This window comes from Rutidosis leptorrhynchoides, chromosome 1 (genome assembly GCF_046630445.1).
Source record: "Rutidosis leptorrhynchoides isolate AG116_Rl617_1_P2 chromosome 1, CSIRO_AGI_Rlap_v1, whole genome shotgun sequence".
In the NCBI taxonomy this organism is placed as follows: domain Eukaryota; kingdom Viridiplantae; phylum Streptophyta; class Magnoliopsida; order Asterales; family Asteraceae; genus Rutidosis; species Rutidosis leptorrhynchoides.
This window is the reverse complement of record NC_092333.1, coordinates 469,478,327-469,496,406: the sequence shown is the minus strand read 5'-3', so window position 1 is coordinate 469,496,406 and position 18,080 is coordinate 469,478,327. Positions and strand designations below refer to the sequence as shown.

Genomic DNA, 18,080 nt, shown 5'->3' with positions numbered 1-18,080 from the left:
TGCAGGAAGCCCTGCAATTTCGATCCAGACCGCTCTTTCATTGACAATAAAATTTTCATCAAAAGCTTTATATTCTTCTATATAGGAGATAATCTTCTCGTTACATTTAAATTTTTTAAGAGAGTTTTTGGTAGGGAACGTCACATCTATCCAAGATCCACCGATGTGATGTATTTCTAAATTCTCGAATCCCTTAATGTACCAAATGCGTTTAATGTGCGGGATGAGCAAAGTATCTTTGATTTTAACGAATAATAGCAGTGGAGCATCATGTTTTTGAATCAACATTTCATCTGGAATACTGATGTATTTCAAGCATGCCTTAAACGAAATAGGGTAGGTTTTGTCATTCACAGCCGATGCATAAGACCCACGTAACGAAGGGAATTGTTGCTGATGTGCGGATTGTAGCCAGAATCAAGTGAACAGGTTCGAGCTGGGAGTGGATTTGGAACTGGAAAAGGCTGTCATCGGGAAGAACTGAAGCGGAACTAATTGACATGAAGATTGCAATCTCACTCAATAGTTTCACTAAAAATGAACGTGGCAAATGGATCTGGAAATTGTCTTCGGGTAAAGTTTTCGTTTCCAGTAGCTTGGTAAAACATGTTAACAAAATGTTTATATGGAGTGCTCTAAGGCCAAGGATTCCGGTACGTATTAAGGTTTAAAAAAAGGGAATTGATCTTGATTCTACACGATGTCCCTTATGTGATGATGGTCTAGAAACAGTGCAACTCTCCCCTCCTGTAAACATGCAATGGAAGTTTAGATGAAAGTTTTCACATGGTGGGGAATTGACAATGTAACCAATTTATCAATTTCTGAGATGTTTCAAGGTAATGACTCCCTTTGACATCCATTGTGGGTGGAAAATTTTGGAAAGTCGTGGGATGGGTCAGCGGGTATTTGATATGGAAGAATTGTAACCTCAAAGCTTTTGAAAACAAAACGTGAACGAGCCCCAAAATACTAAACGAGATACAAGTTAGATCCTTCGAGTGAAGTTTCGAGACGTTCAAGCAAAAAGATTATAGAGTGGCACCAATGGCTTTCAAATCCGGCTATCTTCGACTTGTCAACTACTACACGCTCAGGGATCGGTTGACTCACATATTCATCTTATTCGTGGAAATATTATAGCATGTTGCAAAGTCTAAATTTGTCAATATATAGTGGTGAGGTGTTTTTAGGCATAATGTTTTTCTAAGCATACAGGAGCTGCTAACTTTTCTGTATATAGCATTATAGCTAGCTCCCTTTCGCGTACCTCTGTTAAGTGATATATATAAATTTGTTGCTAAGAATGGGCCAATAGCCTAGTGGTGAATGACTCACTCTCCCTTAGGAGAGGTGAGGGTTCGATTCCCACTAGGTGAGGATTTTCCAAATAATTGGATCAAAAACCATTCTTACCGGGCTCAAATGATCCCTTGGTCCCACGCATGCGAAGATTGAAACAATGACAATGCAGGTTCGTTTATCGGGCCTAGCATGCTGTGGGGAAATGGGTGATGGTGTTTTGCCAGGCTCCAGTGGGCTACCGGGGACCGCTGGATGGGTTGACAAAGTCAATACAGGGCTACCATGTCCCTGCCGATACACATGTTTTGAAACAATATAAATTTGTTGCTTTTCAAAAAAAAAAAAAAAAAAAAAAAAAAAAAAAAAGAATCACGTGCATAATGAGCCACTTAATATTCAAGAACTTGACCTATCTAATTGAATAAAAGGAGTTTCAAAATACAACTAGAGCACAACATCCAATATAGGATGGATATAATGCACGAAAGACATGATAATGTAGGATTGTAGGTGATAATTCTTAGTTCTTCACATCATATCACAAAATACAATAGTGCAATGTAGTTAACCGGTCTGTCAAATGACCATAAACAAAGTTAAAAATATATAGCTCCTAAATGTTATCAGATATAGCCGCTAATGAGAGGATGAAATCATTTCTAAAGTTGGTGCAACGATGATCCAACCAATGTGGCGTGCAAATTGGATACTGAGACATAATACACATCTAGGGTCGTCAAACATATATTTGAATTACGAAAACACCCTAGAAAGATAGAACACAAGTATAGATTCGAGTACTAAAGTATCAATACAACCTAATCAACAATGCTAAATGACTAATGAGCATCAATAACGTCAACCATAGTATTTTGTATATATAGATAGAAGTAGGGTTAATCTTATGTTTATATATTTGATTACAATGACCTCCCCAATGCGAGACGTTTTTATAGTATTCACGAGTTATTCCATGACACAAATACTTCATTGATGTCTTTGTGTAGCTTCATCTCACTTGAGCGAACTAAGATTGGTGAGAGGTGAAACCAACTTATAATTTGTTTATGGTATATAGTTATAATAACATGATATTTGTAAGTGTAACATTTAAAAGTTTAGTTATAAATATTTCATTAATTATAGTCTTAAATTTCTATTAAAAAAGTAATGACATCACGTTGAGCTAAAAACTAATCATCATTTTAGGTGGTCCAAGAGACTATTATGATATATCGTGCATTTGATTGTCTCTATATACAATTATTCAACACTGAATACCGAATCATTCAATATTAGCGTGTTTATTTATAACATATGAATGAAAAGTGGTGTCGAATCATTCAAAAATTGTGTTGAATCATTCAAAAAATTGCGCTGAATCACTGAAGTTATCTCTTAACGATTAAGTACCTTCATTATCTAAATAGTACCCGCCGTTGTGGCATAGTGGTACACCGAACACATTGTGTGCTAGATGGGGTGTGAGGTCTCAAGTTCGAGTACCTTACCTTAAAAAATTTCAGTGTATTTACTCGATATATGGAGTGACCACGATGAGGTTTTACCGACCCACATTCTAGGTTCGGCCCGCTCCGCCTGCACCTCAAAATGGTTTAAGGATCAGATCACTGTAATGTGGTTCGAGTTTTTGCCCGAAAGCGCGTGTTTCATGGAAAATGATCGGATGGGAGAGTTACCCCCCCCCCCCCCCCCCTTCCCTTCCCTTCAGTGATTCTAAATACTTATCTTTTGAAAAAGTAAAATTCGTTTCCTCCATAAATTCTCCGATCTAAATGGTAGAGAAGTTTTCATATTTATACATTTTCTTGTTAGAGTTGTTTGGATACTTATTATGTCTAAAGTAATTATAATCTTTTATTTATTCATCTTAAATGTTAATATAATCATTTTGTACATCATCTAATTGTTTATTCACAATTATTATTAAACTAGTTATTACATTCAAACTTCCTGGCAAAATGCCTACGGTTAAAAACCACCGACATGTCAAGATCAAAATTCGAATTGGTTTAATTATTCAGTTTTATAAAACGCATTCGCATTCGCGTATTGAAACGGAGAGAGATTGCATAATTACAATATTAACCCCAATGTAAGCTAATACTCCAAAAAGGCCCTTCAGCCGTATAACATCGGGCCGCCTCCAATACATCTAATTTCTCGGTCAATATCATCGAACATAAACCCTAACTCCTCTCTACAATCAAATTATTCAAATTCAATCTAAAGGTAAGTTCAATTCTCCATTTATGTATCCAATCATCACTTACTTATCATTATTAATTCGTTTATTTTGTTAATTTCTTGATGATCAGGTGATAGTAATGACCGGCGGTACAGATGTGACGGAAAGTAGTTTATCATGTGTTAAATGTGGAAAGCCTGCTCATCTTCAGTACGTGTCCTATTTCACTTGTTCAGTATATTCAACGATTAATTTCAATTTGATTTGAATTTTGTAATATATATATAATATATCCCTGTTAAAGTTATTAATTATCATTTTGAAGCCTTTAAATAAGACTCATATTTGTTTAATGGTACAGCTACTTCTGGTGTATATCAGTTCCAATTATGTGCATGTATAATTATTTTTACTTACGTGTAGGCCCGTTTGGCTCTCGGAATCCAATGAAATTCCGGTGGAATTGGAATTGAATTTAGACACGCGTCGCGTCTAAATTCAATTCCAATTCCGCCGGAATCCCATCGGATTCCGTGAGCCAAACGGGCAGTAAGGCCTTGTTCGGCTCACGGAATTGAATGAGATTCCGGCGGAATTGGAATTGAATTTAGACATGTCTAACTAAATTCAATTCCAATTCCGCCGGAATCTCATTGGATTCCGTGAGCAAAAGGGACCTAAATGTCTGAATGAATGTATGTGAGTTATAACAATGTCAAATTTGTGAAGTTTTTAATTTATATGATTCAATATTAATTCTTTTCAGTTTTTTCCATTTCTATTGTAATAGTGTTCTCACCGTACCCATCCATGCCTACATATATAGCATAGTTTATATGTGAATACATGCTGTGTAATCTGATGTTTTAATCTAAGGTGTTGTCAATATTCAGGTGTCCCAAGTGTGTTGAGTTGAAGCTTCCACGCGAAGGTGCTGCTTTCTGGTTTGTTACTGTTTTGCCCTATTTTAGTATTAATACCAGTTGTTTACTCTATTTGTTGGTGTATTTTGTATTTTGTTAATGATAATTAATGTAAGGTTTACTCATAATAGTACTCAGGACTGTTTTAAGGCATCTTGGAGCACTCATAAATCTGTTCATTTGAAGGCAAAACTATCTTCAGTTGGAACAAATGCTCCATGGGAACAAAATATAGCCTCACCAAGTGATGGTTGGCTTTATTGTATGAGGAAAGGACAGTCACGAACAGCACAATTTCCTCATTTCGACTGGACAGGGTATTCATTCTGACATAGCCTTCTATTTTATCTAATATTCATAATTAGAGACCGTTCTTAAAACATATATGAATTAGGAACTCATTTAGATTTAACCATTCTCTGTACATAAGAAGTTATTTGGATAACTAAGTTGGACTCTGACATTCATTGATTTGGAACTTTCAATTTTTTACCTCCATTGAAAAAAAACACAACTATCATCCTCTGGGGCTTATGTCTCAGTGAAATAAGATTTAAAAGTAGTTGTCTTTGCAAATATGATCTAATAGTTATCTTATCAACTTGCTTGAGCATTTTTTAATCTTATGTATATTGTTGTTTTTGCAGACCATTAAGGCCATATCCCATATCAAAAAAACGTGTAATACCTGCAAGCATCGAGCTACCTGACTGGGCTATTGATGTGAGTCGATGGGATGATGATTGAAATTTCTCTTTAAGTTTATTGTTTGCATTTACATTTATAATGCGCACTTAGTTACCTGGTTATATTAACTACGTTTCTTTCAGGGAATTCCAAAAATTGAGCCTGCTAGTGATCTGCAACATGTTGTTGAGGTAGTTATGCTTTTGTAGTTGATGCTGAAGAAATTTTCTGTTGATCCATGGTTATCTAATCTAATGCACTTTGAAATGATTTTGTTTATGAAGATTAAAACTCCAGAGCAAATTGAGAGAATGAGAGAAACTAACAGAGTATGTTCTTTTAGCTGTTACATTCATTTCTAATATCAATTTAATTTCTCTTTGCCATCAAAAGCTACTCCAATATATGTATAGAAATACTTTACTTTACATTATATTACTATGAGCAAACAATAATATTTTCTATATTGATGATTAATAAGAATCATATTTTGACAGATAGCAAGGGAAGTATTGGATGCAGCTGCTCGTGTTGTGCGCCCTGGTGTCACTACTGACGAAATTGATGCAGTTGTTCATGAAGCAACCATTGCTGCTGGTATGCTGACTTCTTTTACTCGTATCAAGTTTTACTTTAGTTGCCTTAAGAACTGAAACAAATGTATATGCTTACTCTTTCCCCTTCTATAATATGAAATGAACGCAATTTTGTTTTCTATATATTTTTGTATTATATTACTTATTGCACATATGAATCCAATCACATTTTAATTTTTATTCCCTTTTTGAGAAAGTGAAAACAATATAGAAGGTACTCTATACCCAATTTTCAATATAATGTACGAAACTTTATTTTATCTTATTTTATTTTTCAAATCAAGGGGGCATCTAACCTATCAACCTATAATGTAAAGTACGAAACTATTTGTTTAAATTAGCATTTCACAAATGATATTTTTTTTTTCTGTGATTTGCATTGTTGATTTCGTTAAGAATGAGACCTTAAACTAGCTATGTGGAGGTATACCCTCCACGACCAAATTTTCTTTTCTATAAATGAAATATATACCTAATTGATTAAAAAACAACACTATTCAATCAATTCGTATTCCTCAAAACAATTTTAAAAAATATTTTGTGAGAACAGAGAAATTAAAGTTCCAAGTGGTTAGGGTCGTTTTTGGGATCACTCAAATTTGATCATAATATTAAGCCAATGTTATTTATCTGTATATTTAGTTTCATATTTAGTATATCCATTAATCTTAAGCACTTTCGTATACCTTAAGATGTTAATTATTAAGCCGATTTGTTAGTGATGCTCCTCAAGTCCTAGTTTGATGACAAATAGATAGGTTGTACCTTAAAATGAAAATTTGGTGAAGTAAAATTCATTTTCTGTACTTTTTCCTTCTGAAAATGGCACGTATGGAAGTACTCTGTTTGCAGTTGCAAATAACAGTCAGACTACTTATGTTTGTTTAATGACATTATTACTCGATGCAGGAGCTTATCCATCCCCATTGAATTATCATTTCTTTCCAAAGTCTTGCTGCACGTAGGTACTTCTGTATATTTCATTCTCAATCTCTTTTATTAGTTTCTGTTCATTAAAATGTTTTTTTTTTTTTTTTTTTTTTTTCAAGGTCCGTCAATGAAGTAATTTGCCACGGGATTCCAGATGGAAGGTAACTACTATATGCATTGTTGAAGTGCTATCAATTCTTTATATCATGTTATAATTTCAAATCACCATTGATCTTTTATCTGGTTTTATCATCTCTTGTGTCTCTCTTGATTTGCATTTATAATGTATAATATAAAATATTTAATTTAATTTTATCAAATTCATTAAGCCTGATTGAATTCTCTATTTGGATGGTTCATTACTACTCGCAGGAAATTAGAAGATGGAGATATTGTGAATGTTGATGTATCTGTTTGTTATAAAGGGGTCCATGGTGAGGTCCAATACTCGATTCCCATATTATAAGAATGTGGATTGGTTTGTGTCGTAAACCTGTTAATAGAAAAACTGGCCTGTATTTGTCATTATTAAATTTGTATGTGACAAATTAGCTGTGCATTGTTAGTTCTTGTTACAGGATGCTCTATAGGAAGAAATGCTTGAGTATATCTTGAAAGATTTAAAGTAATATAGCAGAAGAAAACTTTAAAACAGGGTTTATTAAATTTGTTAATGTTGCAGGTGACCTAAACGAAACCTATTTTGTTGGTAATGTGGATGAGGCATCTCAAAAACTGGTCAAATGTACTTACGAGTGCTTGGAAAAAGCAATAGATATTGGTAAGTTTTTCTATTTTATGTATGACCCAAAATTTAATGTCTTGAATCTTTATGTATAGAAACTAGAATAAATTCTCGGTATTTTTTTTTATCATACTGCAATTTATTTCGGATGACTTGTTCATTGGTAAGTACTTTTGTTCATAATTTTATATATTTTAGAATTCATTGTTGGCAGATTTCCGATGTACCTAACCCTGTCAAAATCTGGCTGAGGCTGTGTTTATTTAACCAGAAATAATCTATATGCAGTTTTTTATAATTGGCTAGAATTTTGAATGGTTATGTAAATTTTTCAATAAAAATGATTTACGAGTACTTTGATATCATAAATATACATGCTAAATTATTCTTTCAACAATATCTTATCTCGTCTCTATTGGTAATTCTTTGTTGTACTTGCTTATATAAATCCAGTCAAACCCGGAGTACGCTTTCGCGAAATAGGGGAGATCATAAACAGACATGCTACCATGTCAGGATTATCTGTGGTAATTTGCATAGCTCTATAAGTTGTTTTTTTTTTTTTTTTTTTCATTCCCTTCCCTTTAGTTTGATCGGTTCAAACGTATGTTTGTTTTAATTCAGGTGAAATCGTATTGTGGACATGGTATCGGAGAACTCTTCCATTGTGCACCAAACATACCCCATTATGCCAGTATCCTAAATATAGCCTTACTGTTTGCAAAATCTCTTAAATCTGTGTGGGTGGTGGTGTGGCTAATATCCACATTTTTCAATTTTTTTGTTCTTTTGATTAAAAAATTATCTTTTGTGCGGGTGGATGTTTTGTTTATTGCTTTGATGAACTTAACTTGAATTAGAAAATAAAGCAGTTGGTGTGATGAAAGCTGGACAGACCTTCACTATTGAACCTATGATAAACATGGGTAATATATATGATCAATATATATATATATATATATATATATATATATATATATATATATATATATATATATATATATATATATATATATATTATATGAGTGATCTTATGACTAAAGTCTCTCGTTTGTCATTACTAACACATAGTTTGGGACTATGATAAAGGTGTGTGGCGTGATAGGATGTGGCCTGATGGTTGGACTGCTGTTACTGCAGATGGCAAACGTAGTGCTCAGTTCGAACATACTCTCTTGGTACGTTGTATCTGAGTTTTTTTTTTCTCTGTTACTTTACAAAATAATATTTCTTGCCAATATAATCTAGTTTGTACTACATTTGTTATGTGTTTGGATATATATGCTGCTAGGCAGTTTTGGATATTTGGTTGAAGTGGTAAAATGGGTGGGTAGGTTGGGTTGGGTAGTAGGTTTGTGGATGATCGATATAGTAATTCATGTTTATGTTATCTATCATGCAGGTAACTGAGACGGGAGTGGAAGTTCTTACTGCACGATTGCCGACCTCTCCAAAGGTTTTCCCGTGGCTATAAGCTATAGTGAGTTTGCTTTGTATTACTAAAGAAAAATTGTAATAAGGGAACGTATTAAATTTCAAGCATGAAGCATTTAAATTGTGAGGATTTAGATTGTGACATTATTACATTGATGCAAGTTTATAGAGGCGAGGCTAATGAGAATTTTGCCTTTCGTTTCATCTACAACTGCATTTACATTGTCTCAAGGTCTGGTTTTTATTTTATTCCTTAGTGATATCGGAGTTTGGTTATTTTTGTTTTCTCATTAAATGAGATTATCTTGGATATCGGTGTTCGTTCGGTTGGTTTACTGTTTATGTGGTACATTTAGTTTTCATGAATAATTTTTAGCGCCATTAACCAAACCAAACATCACATAACCAACCCAATCCAACCAAATAAGAATGGGTTTATATGGATTGGTTTTGGTTAAAACCATATAAAAAACCATAGATGAAAAAGTAAGTGGCGAGTAGGTTGTTAAATTGACATATCTTTTGACTATAAGAAAATTTATAATAATTGATAGATGAAAATGATCGAGTTGTTATATATTACATATAAAAGAGTATATCATTATCATCATCAATATCATATATATAATATACCAGATTTATAATATACCGAATGTGGACACGTGGCAGGTTATGGATTCGTCATAAAAACTTTAGAATATAAAAACTGACGTATTTTTTCCTGGTGACACGTGGCCCTAAAAACCGGAGGCCCCTAGATGGATGCCACATCGTCGATCCATCCCTCGATTTATATATGTTAGAGATACCGTAAACAAATAGCATATTTAGATTTGGAACTAAAAAAAAGAACCCAACTCCAATCCATAAACCGTATTATATTTCGGGTACTAAAAACTCAAACCAAAATCAAATCAATCAATCCACTTCACCCGAATTATAATGGATTGGTCGGTTTCGATATGAAAACAAGAAATGGCCATCTTTGTAGGCTTTCTCTAAGAATATATATATTCTCACTTTCTTATCTGGTTTAGCGGGTGGTTATAAAAACTGCACAAGGAACAAACGGTGCTACCATTTATAGTGCAGTTACTAGTTTTAGTTCATTGTCATATTATTATAAGGACAGTCCATGTGGTATGCACCATGTCATCTAGCTAACCTACTCCGCAATTACCATGTCATCGTCATAATATCAGGTGAAACACATGTGCTTCACGTTAATGGCAAATTTTAAAACCTATCTAACGGAGGCTCTGTTCTTGCAATGTTTGCAAACCACAGTGTGACTAACGTTGTCATAAAAGACGTTTGGAGACTATACCTGTAATTTTGGTACAAACCACAGTGATTGTCCTTGTTACTTTGTCCTTTTTTAATTTGTTTCGTCAATACTTGTTTTAAATTAACAATATCTAATTAACTTAGCAAATAAGTGTATCTACTTCTAAAGCCGGTTCCTCTTTAAGGCTTTAATTATCAAAATTAAATATATGTTGCCACCAGATTACATTAGATCAATAATAAGTTTAAGAAGACAACTAACAATATCAGTGGCGTCAAAAGTGTAATCTAATACAATCCTGAACTAACATAAGCAGAACAAAAATGCATCACACCAACCAAGTTTTTAGCTGCAGTTATCTTCATCATTATATTCTTCAGCAACCAAACCAGGGTACCTAATAACAGCAACATCATGGAGGTTGATGGCTATAACAAGATTCCAATGTACACAAACAATTTCAAAATCCAGCAGATCCTACTAAGGATGAGTATGATTCATTTTCATCATCAGCTTTAGCCTTCTGTTGTAATGCTTTTGCAGATGTCTGTTTGGTATGCATAACAAGTTGTTCTGCGTCTAAATTGGCTATACTACACAGTTTTAGCCTTTGTCGTTTTGCTTCCTCCACATCACCTTCCCAGCAACATTCCGACACTATTTCAAGTGCAGTTTCTAAATTTTCCTCCGCTACAAGATCTCCATTTTGGATAAGAACTAGATATACTTGTTCAGCACATGCTTTTCGTATCTGTTAACAAAAACGGTGCACAAAGTTCACCAGAAATAAAGGTTGCTTTAAGTTCTGTTTTATCTTAAACGGGTCAAACAATAAAAATAACTAGCCTCTAAAACACTAGTGAGATGCACATCATACACATGAAAATCACACAATGTACAATTTTAATGCAAAAAAACATCCAAACTATTTCATTTAAAACTTAGATTACTATTGATACTATATAACTTTGGTATTCATATTTGACAATAGTTACTTATATCACATTTACAGAAGGACAAAGGGCCCCGCATACCTTGGGATATCGATGGGAGAGGAAAGACAGGAGATGAGAGAAAGCTTGGGTATTGATTGTTTCTGAAATTGAAGCTATGTATCCAAGTATTGCAATTCCAGCATATAACTTTGAGAAATCCTTTGTTCCTTTCAACTCGATCGCGAGAGACTCCATAACGCCCGTACAAAAGACTTGAGTCTGAGCCTATAAATCGTTATCAAAACATGAATTTATTAGATGCATAATCGTTCTTTCAATTAAATTTGATACAACTCAAGGAAAATCAAATATGCAGATGAAGGGAACGGGTTGAATGGCTTGGAGGAGTCAAACACATTGATATTATATGGTAATTGAACTAACCTCCATGTCTAAGAAGATTCTTTTGCTGAAGAGAATCTCCAGTGTCTGAAAAGAACATGATTATAACAAACCACCGAGTATTAATTAATTAATTATATAAAAATAAATATAAACAAGAATACCTTCAAGGTGGGAATTATGACTCTGTCACGTCTTTTGTACTTCTGAAGAACCCAAAGGATGTCATTTGATAAACTGAAAACTCTGGCGTTTGTTTCAGTAGCATCTTTAACTTTAACAGCTTGAAGATAATCTAACAAAGCACCAAGCGCAACCTTTTTCAACGACTCTTCTAATCCACCAATGGAAATTACTAACCCAGACAAAACATATTTACTGTAACAACTAAACTGAAGCAACTTAACAAAACGAGGGAACGAACAACTGGGCACCTGCATACAAGTAAACTAAGGATTTGTTAGTCAATAAAAAATACAGGCTGAAATTAGGTGGTTCGGACCACCACTGAGTAACGGGTCAGGACTCAAAAATTGGTGACTTGATGAGCAAATATGATGACATAAATTATATCACTTCATTCGGGAACTAATTTTATGAGCAGAATACGAGTGACTTTTGACCCATTCAGCTTCTTCATTCATTTCATACATTAGAGATGAAATGCAACCTGAATTGTTGCCAGCTGTAAATTATAAATGACTACATTTATAAACCATAAACTTACTACCACTTACCCCCCACTTCAATTCACCTTCTTTAGGAACAAGCTTTTGTAGTTTTTCCCTATAAGGTATTTGAGGAACAAAAACAGTTTCATTGTATAAAATCCTTTGAAGAACTTTTGCAGCTATGTCTCTTAATCTGTCCATCTTTTCTACAGCTTGTTTAACAATGCCTCCAACTAAATTGGTTGCAATATCAGAATCAAAAAGTGATGATTCATTTCCAACTGATTTATCCCTCTTGCATAAAATGTATGTACAGTTCTCAAGGCTATTCATTGCAGCTGTACGAACCCATGACCCTACATCACCTCTGTTATCAACGGAGTAATCTTCTAGAGCATTGAACAAACTTTGCATCACTTCGGTTTTTATTGTAGTATAAAGTGACGTGTACTCATCTGGTTGTAATCCAGAACATTCGGTATTTGAAGTTAGTGTTTCACACACTAACAGAAGTCCTTTAACAGCATTTACCCGTGCTTCTGCATCCCTATCTTCAGGGTTATCCTGTCAAGAAAAATAATCCTGTCATGTGAGACATTCGTCTGCTAGTTGGGCTGCATAGGGTGTCTAAAGAGGTAACATCTTATGGGTCAAGTTAGATTAACCCAAATGACCCTTTGTCCAAATTGTTCATAATTTTTTTTTAAACAATCAATATGTCAAATATTAGTAATAATATATTCCAATATATGTGTTAGAAATACACTTCTAGTGACTTTTAACCCGTTTGACCCATTTAAAGAGACCTCAAATGGGCCCATTCACAAGTGAGTCAAAAAGGCCACCTCTACTAGTAGCTTCTATTAGTAGAGAATTTCATTAATCATTTACCTCGATTGCGCATGACTTGCAGAGCTTCTCAAGCACCATTTTCCATCTTGTGGCAAGAAACTCAAAGGGCAAAACCCCAATTGCCAACGCAGATCCTCTTCTCACAGCTACATTCGCATCGGTTAGCTGCTCAAGGTATTTTAGAGTAATATCATAAGTCCGTTTATCGTCAGCCTTTGCAAAGTAAATTGGCACAAAATGTTTAAAAGCTTGATTGGCAGCATTCTGTATATGAACAAAACGAAGAATATTAGGAGTTTAAATTGTTAAAGTAAATGGTAAAGAAGTTGGTTTGCAGAATTACTTGTATTTGACCATTAGGATGTCTTAAGTTCTCATTAAGAGTTTCAAGAAGACTTCTTTTTATTTTTTCTGTTAACGTGATGTTCACAATAGAAATGCACTCAATAAACCGTGAAACTGCAGCACGCATTATCTCTCCACCTTTTCCACGATACAATCTCGCTTTCTCTATCGCGGGGACCACACCAGCAACAGCTTTCTGCTTATCTGATATCAGAAATTCAAACAGACATTTAAGTTAGTAACCAATGCTTACGAACATACCAAATTAAATTTCAGGAGTAGGAGATTTACAAACCTATTGGAAGAGTGTAACCACATGTATTAAGAGCTAATACAAGCTCACCAACTGCTAACGTTGCACCATGGCGCATGCATAAATCTGATGCGAGAGTACACGGGATTAATTTCTCAAGCAAAAAATTTGCAGAATATTCTGGATCATATTTCACAAGAACAGATAAAGCATTTGATGCAAGTTCTCTCAGTCCTTTTTCCTGTAGGATCAATCAACAGTTAGTTAGTTTTATGCTGTCAAAAAATATCGATGATTTTTATTTCACAAGAACATACCCAGTGACAGATCTTGTTAGATACAAGTTCATCCATAAATAAATGAAGGTAGCCATTATATTGGGCTATGATAACGGCAACATTAAGATAAGAATTTACACGCGAAGAAAGTGCAAAATAATCAGCCGTATTCACAATGTCGATTCCATGAGGATAATTTCCTTGTCTCCCAACATTTTCTTGAAAAGCAGCTGCAGCTGCTCTTCTACAATTAACCTACAAAGTTTGTTTAGTTTATGAACTCTTCATGTGGTGATTAAATACGTAAAATAGTATTAGTTATGATAGAGTTTCACTGGGTACCTCACGATCATAGCATGCAATTATTAAAAGGTGTGGTGCAAGCTGGTCCAAAATACCCTTCATATCAGTGTGATTATATGCACGGCCAAATGCCCAACAAACATAAGCAGCAGCATCACGAATATGAGACCCGACACTATGTGGACCTCGGCGTACATCATAATGCAGTGCCTGCAAACAAGGGTAGATCATAAAGTTTTTTAAGAAAAAAGTAAACAATAAGCCATATATATACACTATCAGAAATCATGTTATCGTATCTACAACCTTTATAACAACAGGTACAACTTTAGGAAGGCTAATGGGCAAGAGCAATCCTCTACGTGCTAGCTCAGCCAATGCCAAACATCCACCATGCCATGATCCATCACCCTGTGTAGTTTATGTAAAAAGTCAGCAACTGTAAAATAAATAAAAAATAAAAAATAAAAATAAAAAAATGTAGAAGTTTGTCATACCTCACCAGGTGAAAAGAGTTCTAATACAGATAATAGGACTTCTTCTGCAAGAGTATATGTGAGACGTGAAGTTATGCGCCCAATGCCTTTTGCAGCAGACCAACGAACTACAGTATCCTAAAAGTTAATGATCGTCAAATGGAGATGGTAAGGTTGGTTTTTTTCGTTTTTATATAATAACAAAACACAAGGTTAAATTGTTATTTACAATGAAGACATATTTAATTAAGAATATGTTCCAACTTAACATACCGTATCTTTTAATCCAGACAATAGTAACTCAATAATTTCTTCAATTATATCAGGAACATCCATCTCTTCCTCTTGAAGTAAGTAATCATGGCCTGAATTGGGTGCCCCAGAATTCGATAAATGACTGCTTGAATCAGTTCGTGATGAAATTTGTGATATATTCTCTCCAAGTGTAGTGTGTTTACCCTACGTTAATGAAGTGAACACAATATCAAAGAAATGACATCTTTTTTTTTTTTTGAATCAACAAATAGAAACGATTTAGGATCTCTTACAACATAGCGCCAGGTTGTTGGACGATGAGGTAAACAAGTGAGCCCCGCTCGTTGTGTTAATTTGACTAAATTTTTGCGAAGTAAAGGACTTCGAGCAGCAGGGGTTGACTTGATTAAGATGGATGTGTCATTCCAAACAACGGGAACTATATCAAGTAACGCTTTCCGGGTACCAGTCTAACATATAGAGATAATAATGCAAGTTAAAAATAAAAATAAAAATAAAAATAAAAATATGTAATTATTACAAATTGCAACTAATATCAAAGGCATACCTTGAAAATGGCAGCAAGGGATTCTACTGCACCAAGTAACCGGAAATGATGTATTATATCTTCCGTGGCAGACGAAAGGACTTCATGAGTCCATTCAATAAAGCTGTAAAAAGTAGAATCCAAATTGGATATAAGCTTAGCAACACAAATTATAAATTCTTGCATTTCCAAAAATTAACAGAAATATATCTTCAAATTGCATTACTGCAAGCTGCCCATGGTTTCTAAGTAAGATACTCCTTAATATACACACAAAAAAGAATAGCATTTGGTCTCTGTTAGCATTTGGTCTCTGTTCACAATTGTTTTACAACTAAATGATAAAGCTTAAATAATCACTGAATTTTTTATAAGTAAAACCTGGTAAAGGCTGGCAACATATCTGGACGTGTTAGAAGCTTTGAAAGAAGCAATCCAGCTATCGTTTGCATGGGACCCGCATTTGAAAGGTACTCTTTTGAAATATCTAATATCCTAGTCACCAAAGGGGGTGGTTCATTTGTACCAACAGAATGAGTATTTGCAATACTTGTATCCACTGAAGATATATCAAAAGGAACCAAGACAAGTATTGATAGCCACAATAGTATCACACATTTTGTCTCCATTTCTCCTGTACTTTCTTGTCTTAATGCTGTTTTTTGAGTTGTGCCATGACATTTTTCCAACAGAGATACAGCTGGTTCTAAATCAGAAACTTGATGAGGAAAGAATCGGATCACAGCTTTGTACCCACAAACTGTAACCAAGGAATAAATAATAATACATAAAGGCTTGATTATTTCAACAAGTTCTTTGGACTCTACACCTAGCTCGATTGTCTTAGAACGAACAATAAGCATCAGGGGAGATATTATGCTCTCCAGGTATGGTTCTAACAGTTGTCCTTGTTCCTGATATTTGTCCATCTGTATAATACGAGCAAAATACTATAGATTATAGCACATGATGTTGCAGATTATTTCATATTTACTGAAAAGTATGATTTCCTGTTTACATCCGACAGAATTGCATCATTCTGAGCTAGATAGATATATAATATGTAAATAGTAAAGCATATAAGTTCACAGGAACTATACATCATTACTTCATATTCCAAGCATCAAAAAGCTATGTACAATAGTGGCATATGAGTGGTTATGGAATGTTATTCATTCTTTTGTCAAATACATTACCACGATCTTGTAAAGTTACTGGCCAAAACTATGAAATATGGGCATATGGCATGACATACATGATAAAATGTGCATTTTTATGCGGTTAAAATTTATAATACGATGTTCTTTGTCCAAACTAAGATTTCCTAGGCTCCTGTTAATGCAAACTATAAGTTTGAAATGGTGATACAGAAAATGAAGTTACTCTATTCTTACTTTGTCGATTATCAATCACCAGTGAAAGAAAAAAGAAAACCGACTACAAAATAAACCTATCAATTACACAACTAACAGCTAAACTAAAGTGCTATCAAAATAATATATACCAAATTTTATTATAATGCTTTTTCTGAACAATAATCAGTTAAAATGAGTTTATCATCCAAGTACAGAGGCTCCAATATTATTTCCAAGTACTACCTATGTAATTCAAAAATGCTAATAATTAATTAAACCTAATTTGCAGCTTCTTTTAATTAGTTACATACATTAGATAGTAACACATGATCACCTCCACCACTAACCAGGGGCAGTGCCCGCCCCCAGTGGATATGCAATTTTCATCAATTTTCAGTATAAAATTTCGGATTTTTCGACTTTGACTCCAGTGGATTTGTTTTTGTTTTTTTTTTTTTTTGCCCCAAAACCTTCAAATGTTGTCCATAAACATCCAAATTTTGCTCAAAAACCTTCAAATTTTGCCCAAAAACCTCTATATTTTGCCCAAAACAATTGCTACGTTTTAAAAAAAAAATATTCACACTGCTTCCGCGACTGACACTAACATGTAATATATGTGTATGAGTATTTATTTAGCTTGATTGGGGAAATCAATACATAACATCAATTCTAATAGAGCTATAGATATATTATAATTTCAGATCAACAAAAAACTCTAATATCATTAACGAAATTAGGAAATAATATAAATATGAAATGCGAGTGAGTGATAGAAGCGTACAATTGATCGGATCTTGCGTACGGAAGAGAGATCTACGACACGGCCATTTGAAACGATGTCGTTGAGGATAGACTTGACGAGCTTCCATTCCTGTAGAAAGTATCTTTGCAGCACTAATTCTTTTGAATCGTGTTCATCGTCTTCTTCATTTTCCACTAATTTAGGTTTTGATTTATCATCTAATTCTATTGACGTCATGATTATTACAACTCTGTGTGAAGCGAGTATGATCTTCCCGCGCAGCTAATGCTTTGATTTGTTGCTTTTGTGCTCAACAAAACACAGAAGACCTTGATAAAAAAAAAAAAAAAAACACGTGAGGCTGTTTATTTAGAACTTAATTGGATGAATTAAGGGCGGGATTATTCGGTAATCCAGACACTTGTTTATTTGGAGCTTGACTTTATGAAATGGCTGTTACAAATGATTTTTGGGTCACCAAAAAAGCAGTCATATCCATCTAGCACATACCTTTTACAATTTTAACCTCTTCTTTTATCTTATATA

The 18,080-nt window shown here is 34.1% G+C and overlaps 2 protein-coding genes across 2 annotated transcripts; one reads left to right on the top strand and one right to left on the bottom strand.

Moving 5' to 3' along the window:
- The first annotated feature begins 3,449 nt into the window (after positions 1–3,449).
- Positions 3,450–8,919, top strand: LOC139874555 (methionine aminopeptidase 1A). The gene is made up of 17 exons (XM_071861971.1): positions 3,450–3,558; positions 3,645–3,724; positions 4,408–4,458; positions 4,569–4,754; positions 5,085–5,160; positions 5,268–5,315; positions 5,409–5,453; positions 5,622–5,721; positions 6,630–6,681; positions 6,770–6,811; positions 7,023–7,084; positions 7,333–7,431; positions 7,849–7,922; positions 8,020–8,089; positions 8,256–8,321; positions 8,485–8,573; positions 8,798–8,919. Exons 2-17 carry the CDS (start codon positions 3,654–3,656, stop codon positions 8,867–8,869), a joined length of 1,203 nt encoding a protein of 400 aa, XP_071718072.1. The 5' UTR covers positions 3,450–3,558; positions 3,645–3,653; the 3' UTR covers positions 8,870–8,919.
- Positions 8,920–10,297: 1,378 nt separating this feature from the next.
- On the bottom strand, positions 10,298–17,802 carry LOC139874548 (tubulin-folding cofactor D). The gene is made up of 17 exons (XM_071861968.1): positions 17,574–17,802; positions 15,816–16,363; positions 15,456–15,558; positions 15,181–15,357; positions 14,906–15,091; positions 14,654–14,770; positions 14,463–14,567; positions 14,196–14,366; positions 13,893–14,108; positions 13,618–13,816; positions 13,321–13,526; positions 13,017–13,241; positions 12,192–12,689; positions 11,619–11,888; positions 11,497–11,541; positions 11,152–11,337; positions 10,298–10,868 (listed from the first exon to the last, which is right to left on the bottom strand). Exons 1-17 carry the CDS (start codon positions 17,769–17,771, stop codon positions 10,578–10,580), a joined length of 3,741 nt encoding a protein of 1,246 aa, XP_071718069.1. The 5' UTR covers positions 17,772–17,802; the 3' UTR covers positions 10,298–10,577.
- Positions 17,803–18,080: the final 278 nt, after the last annotated feature.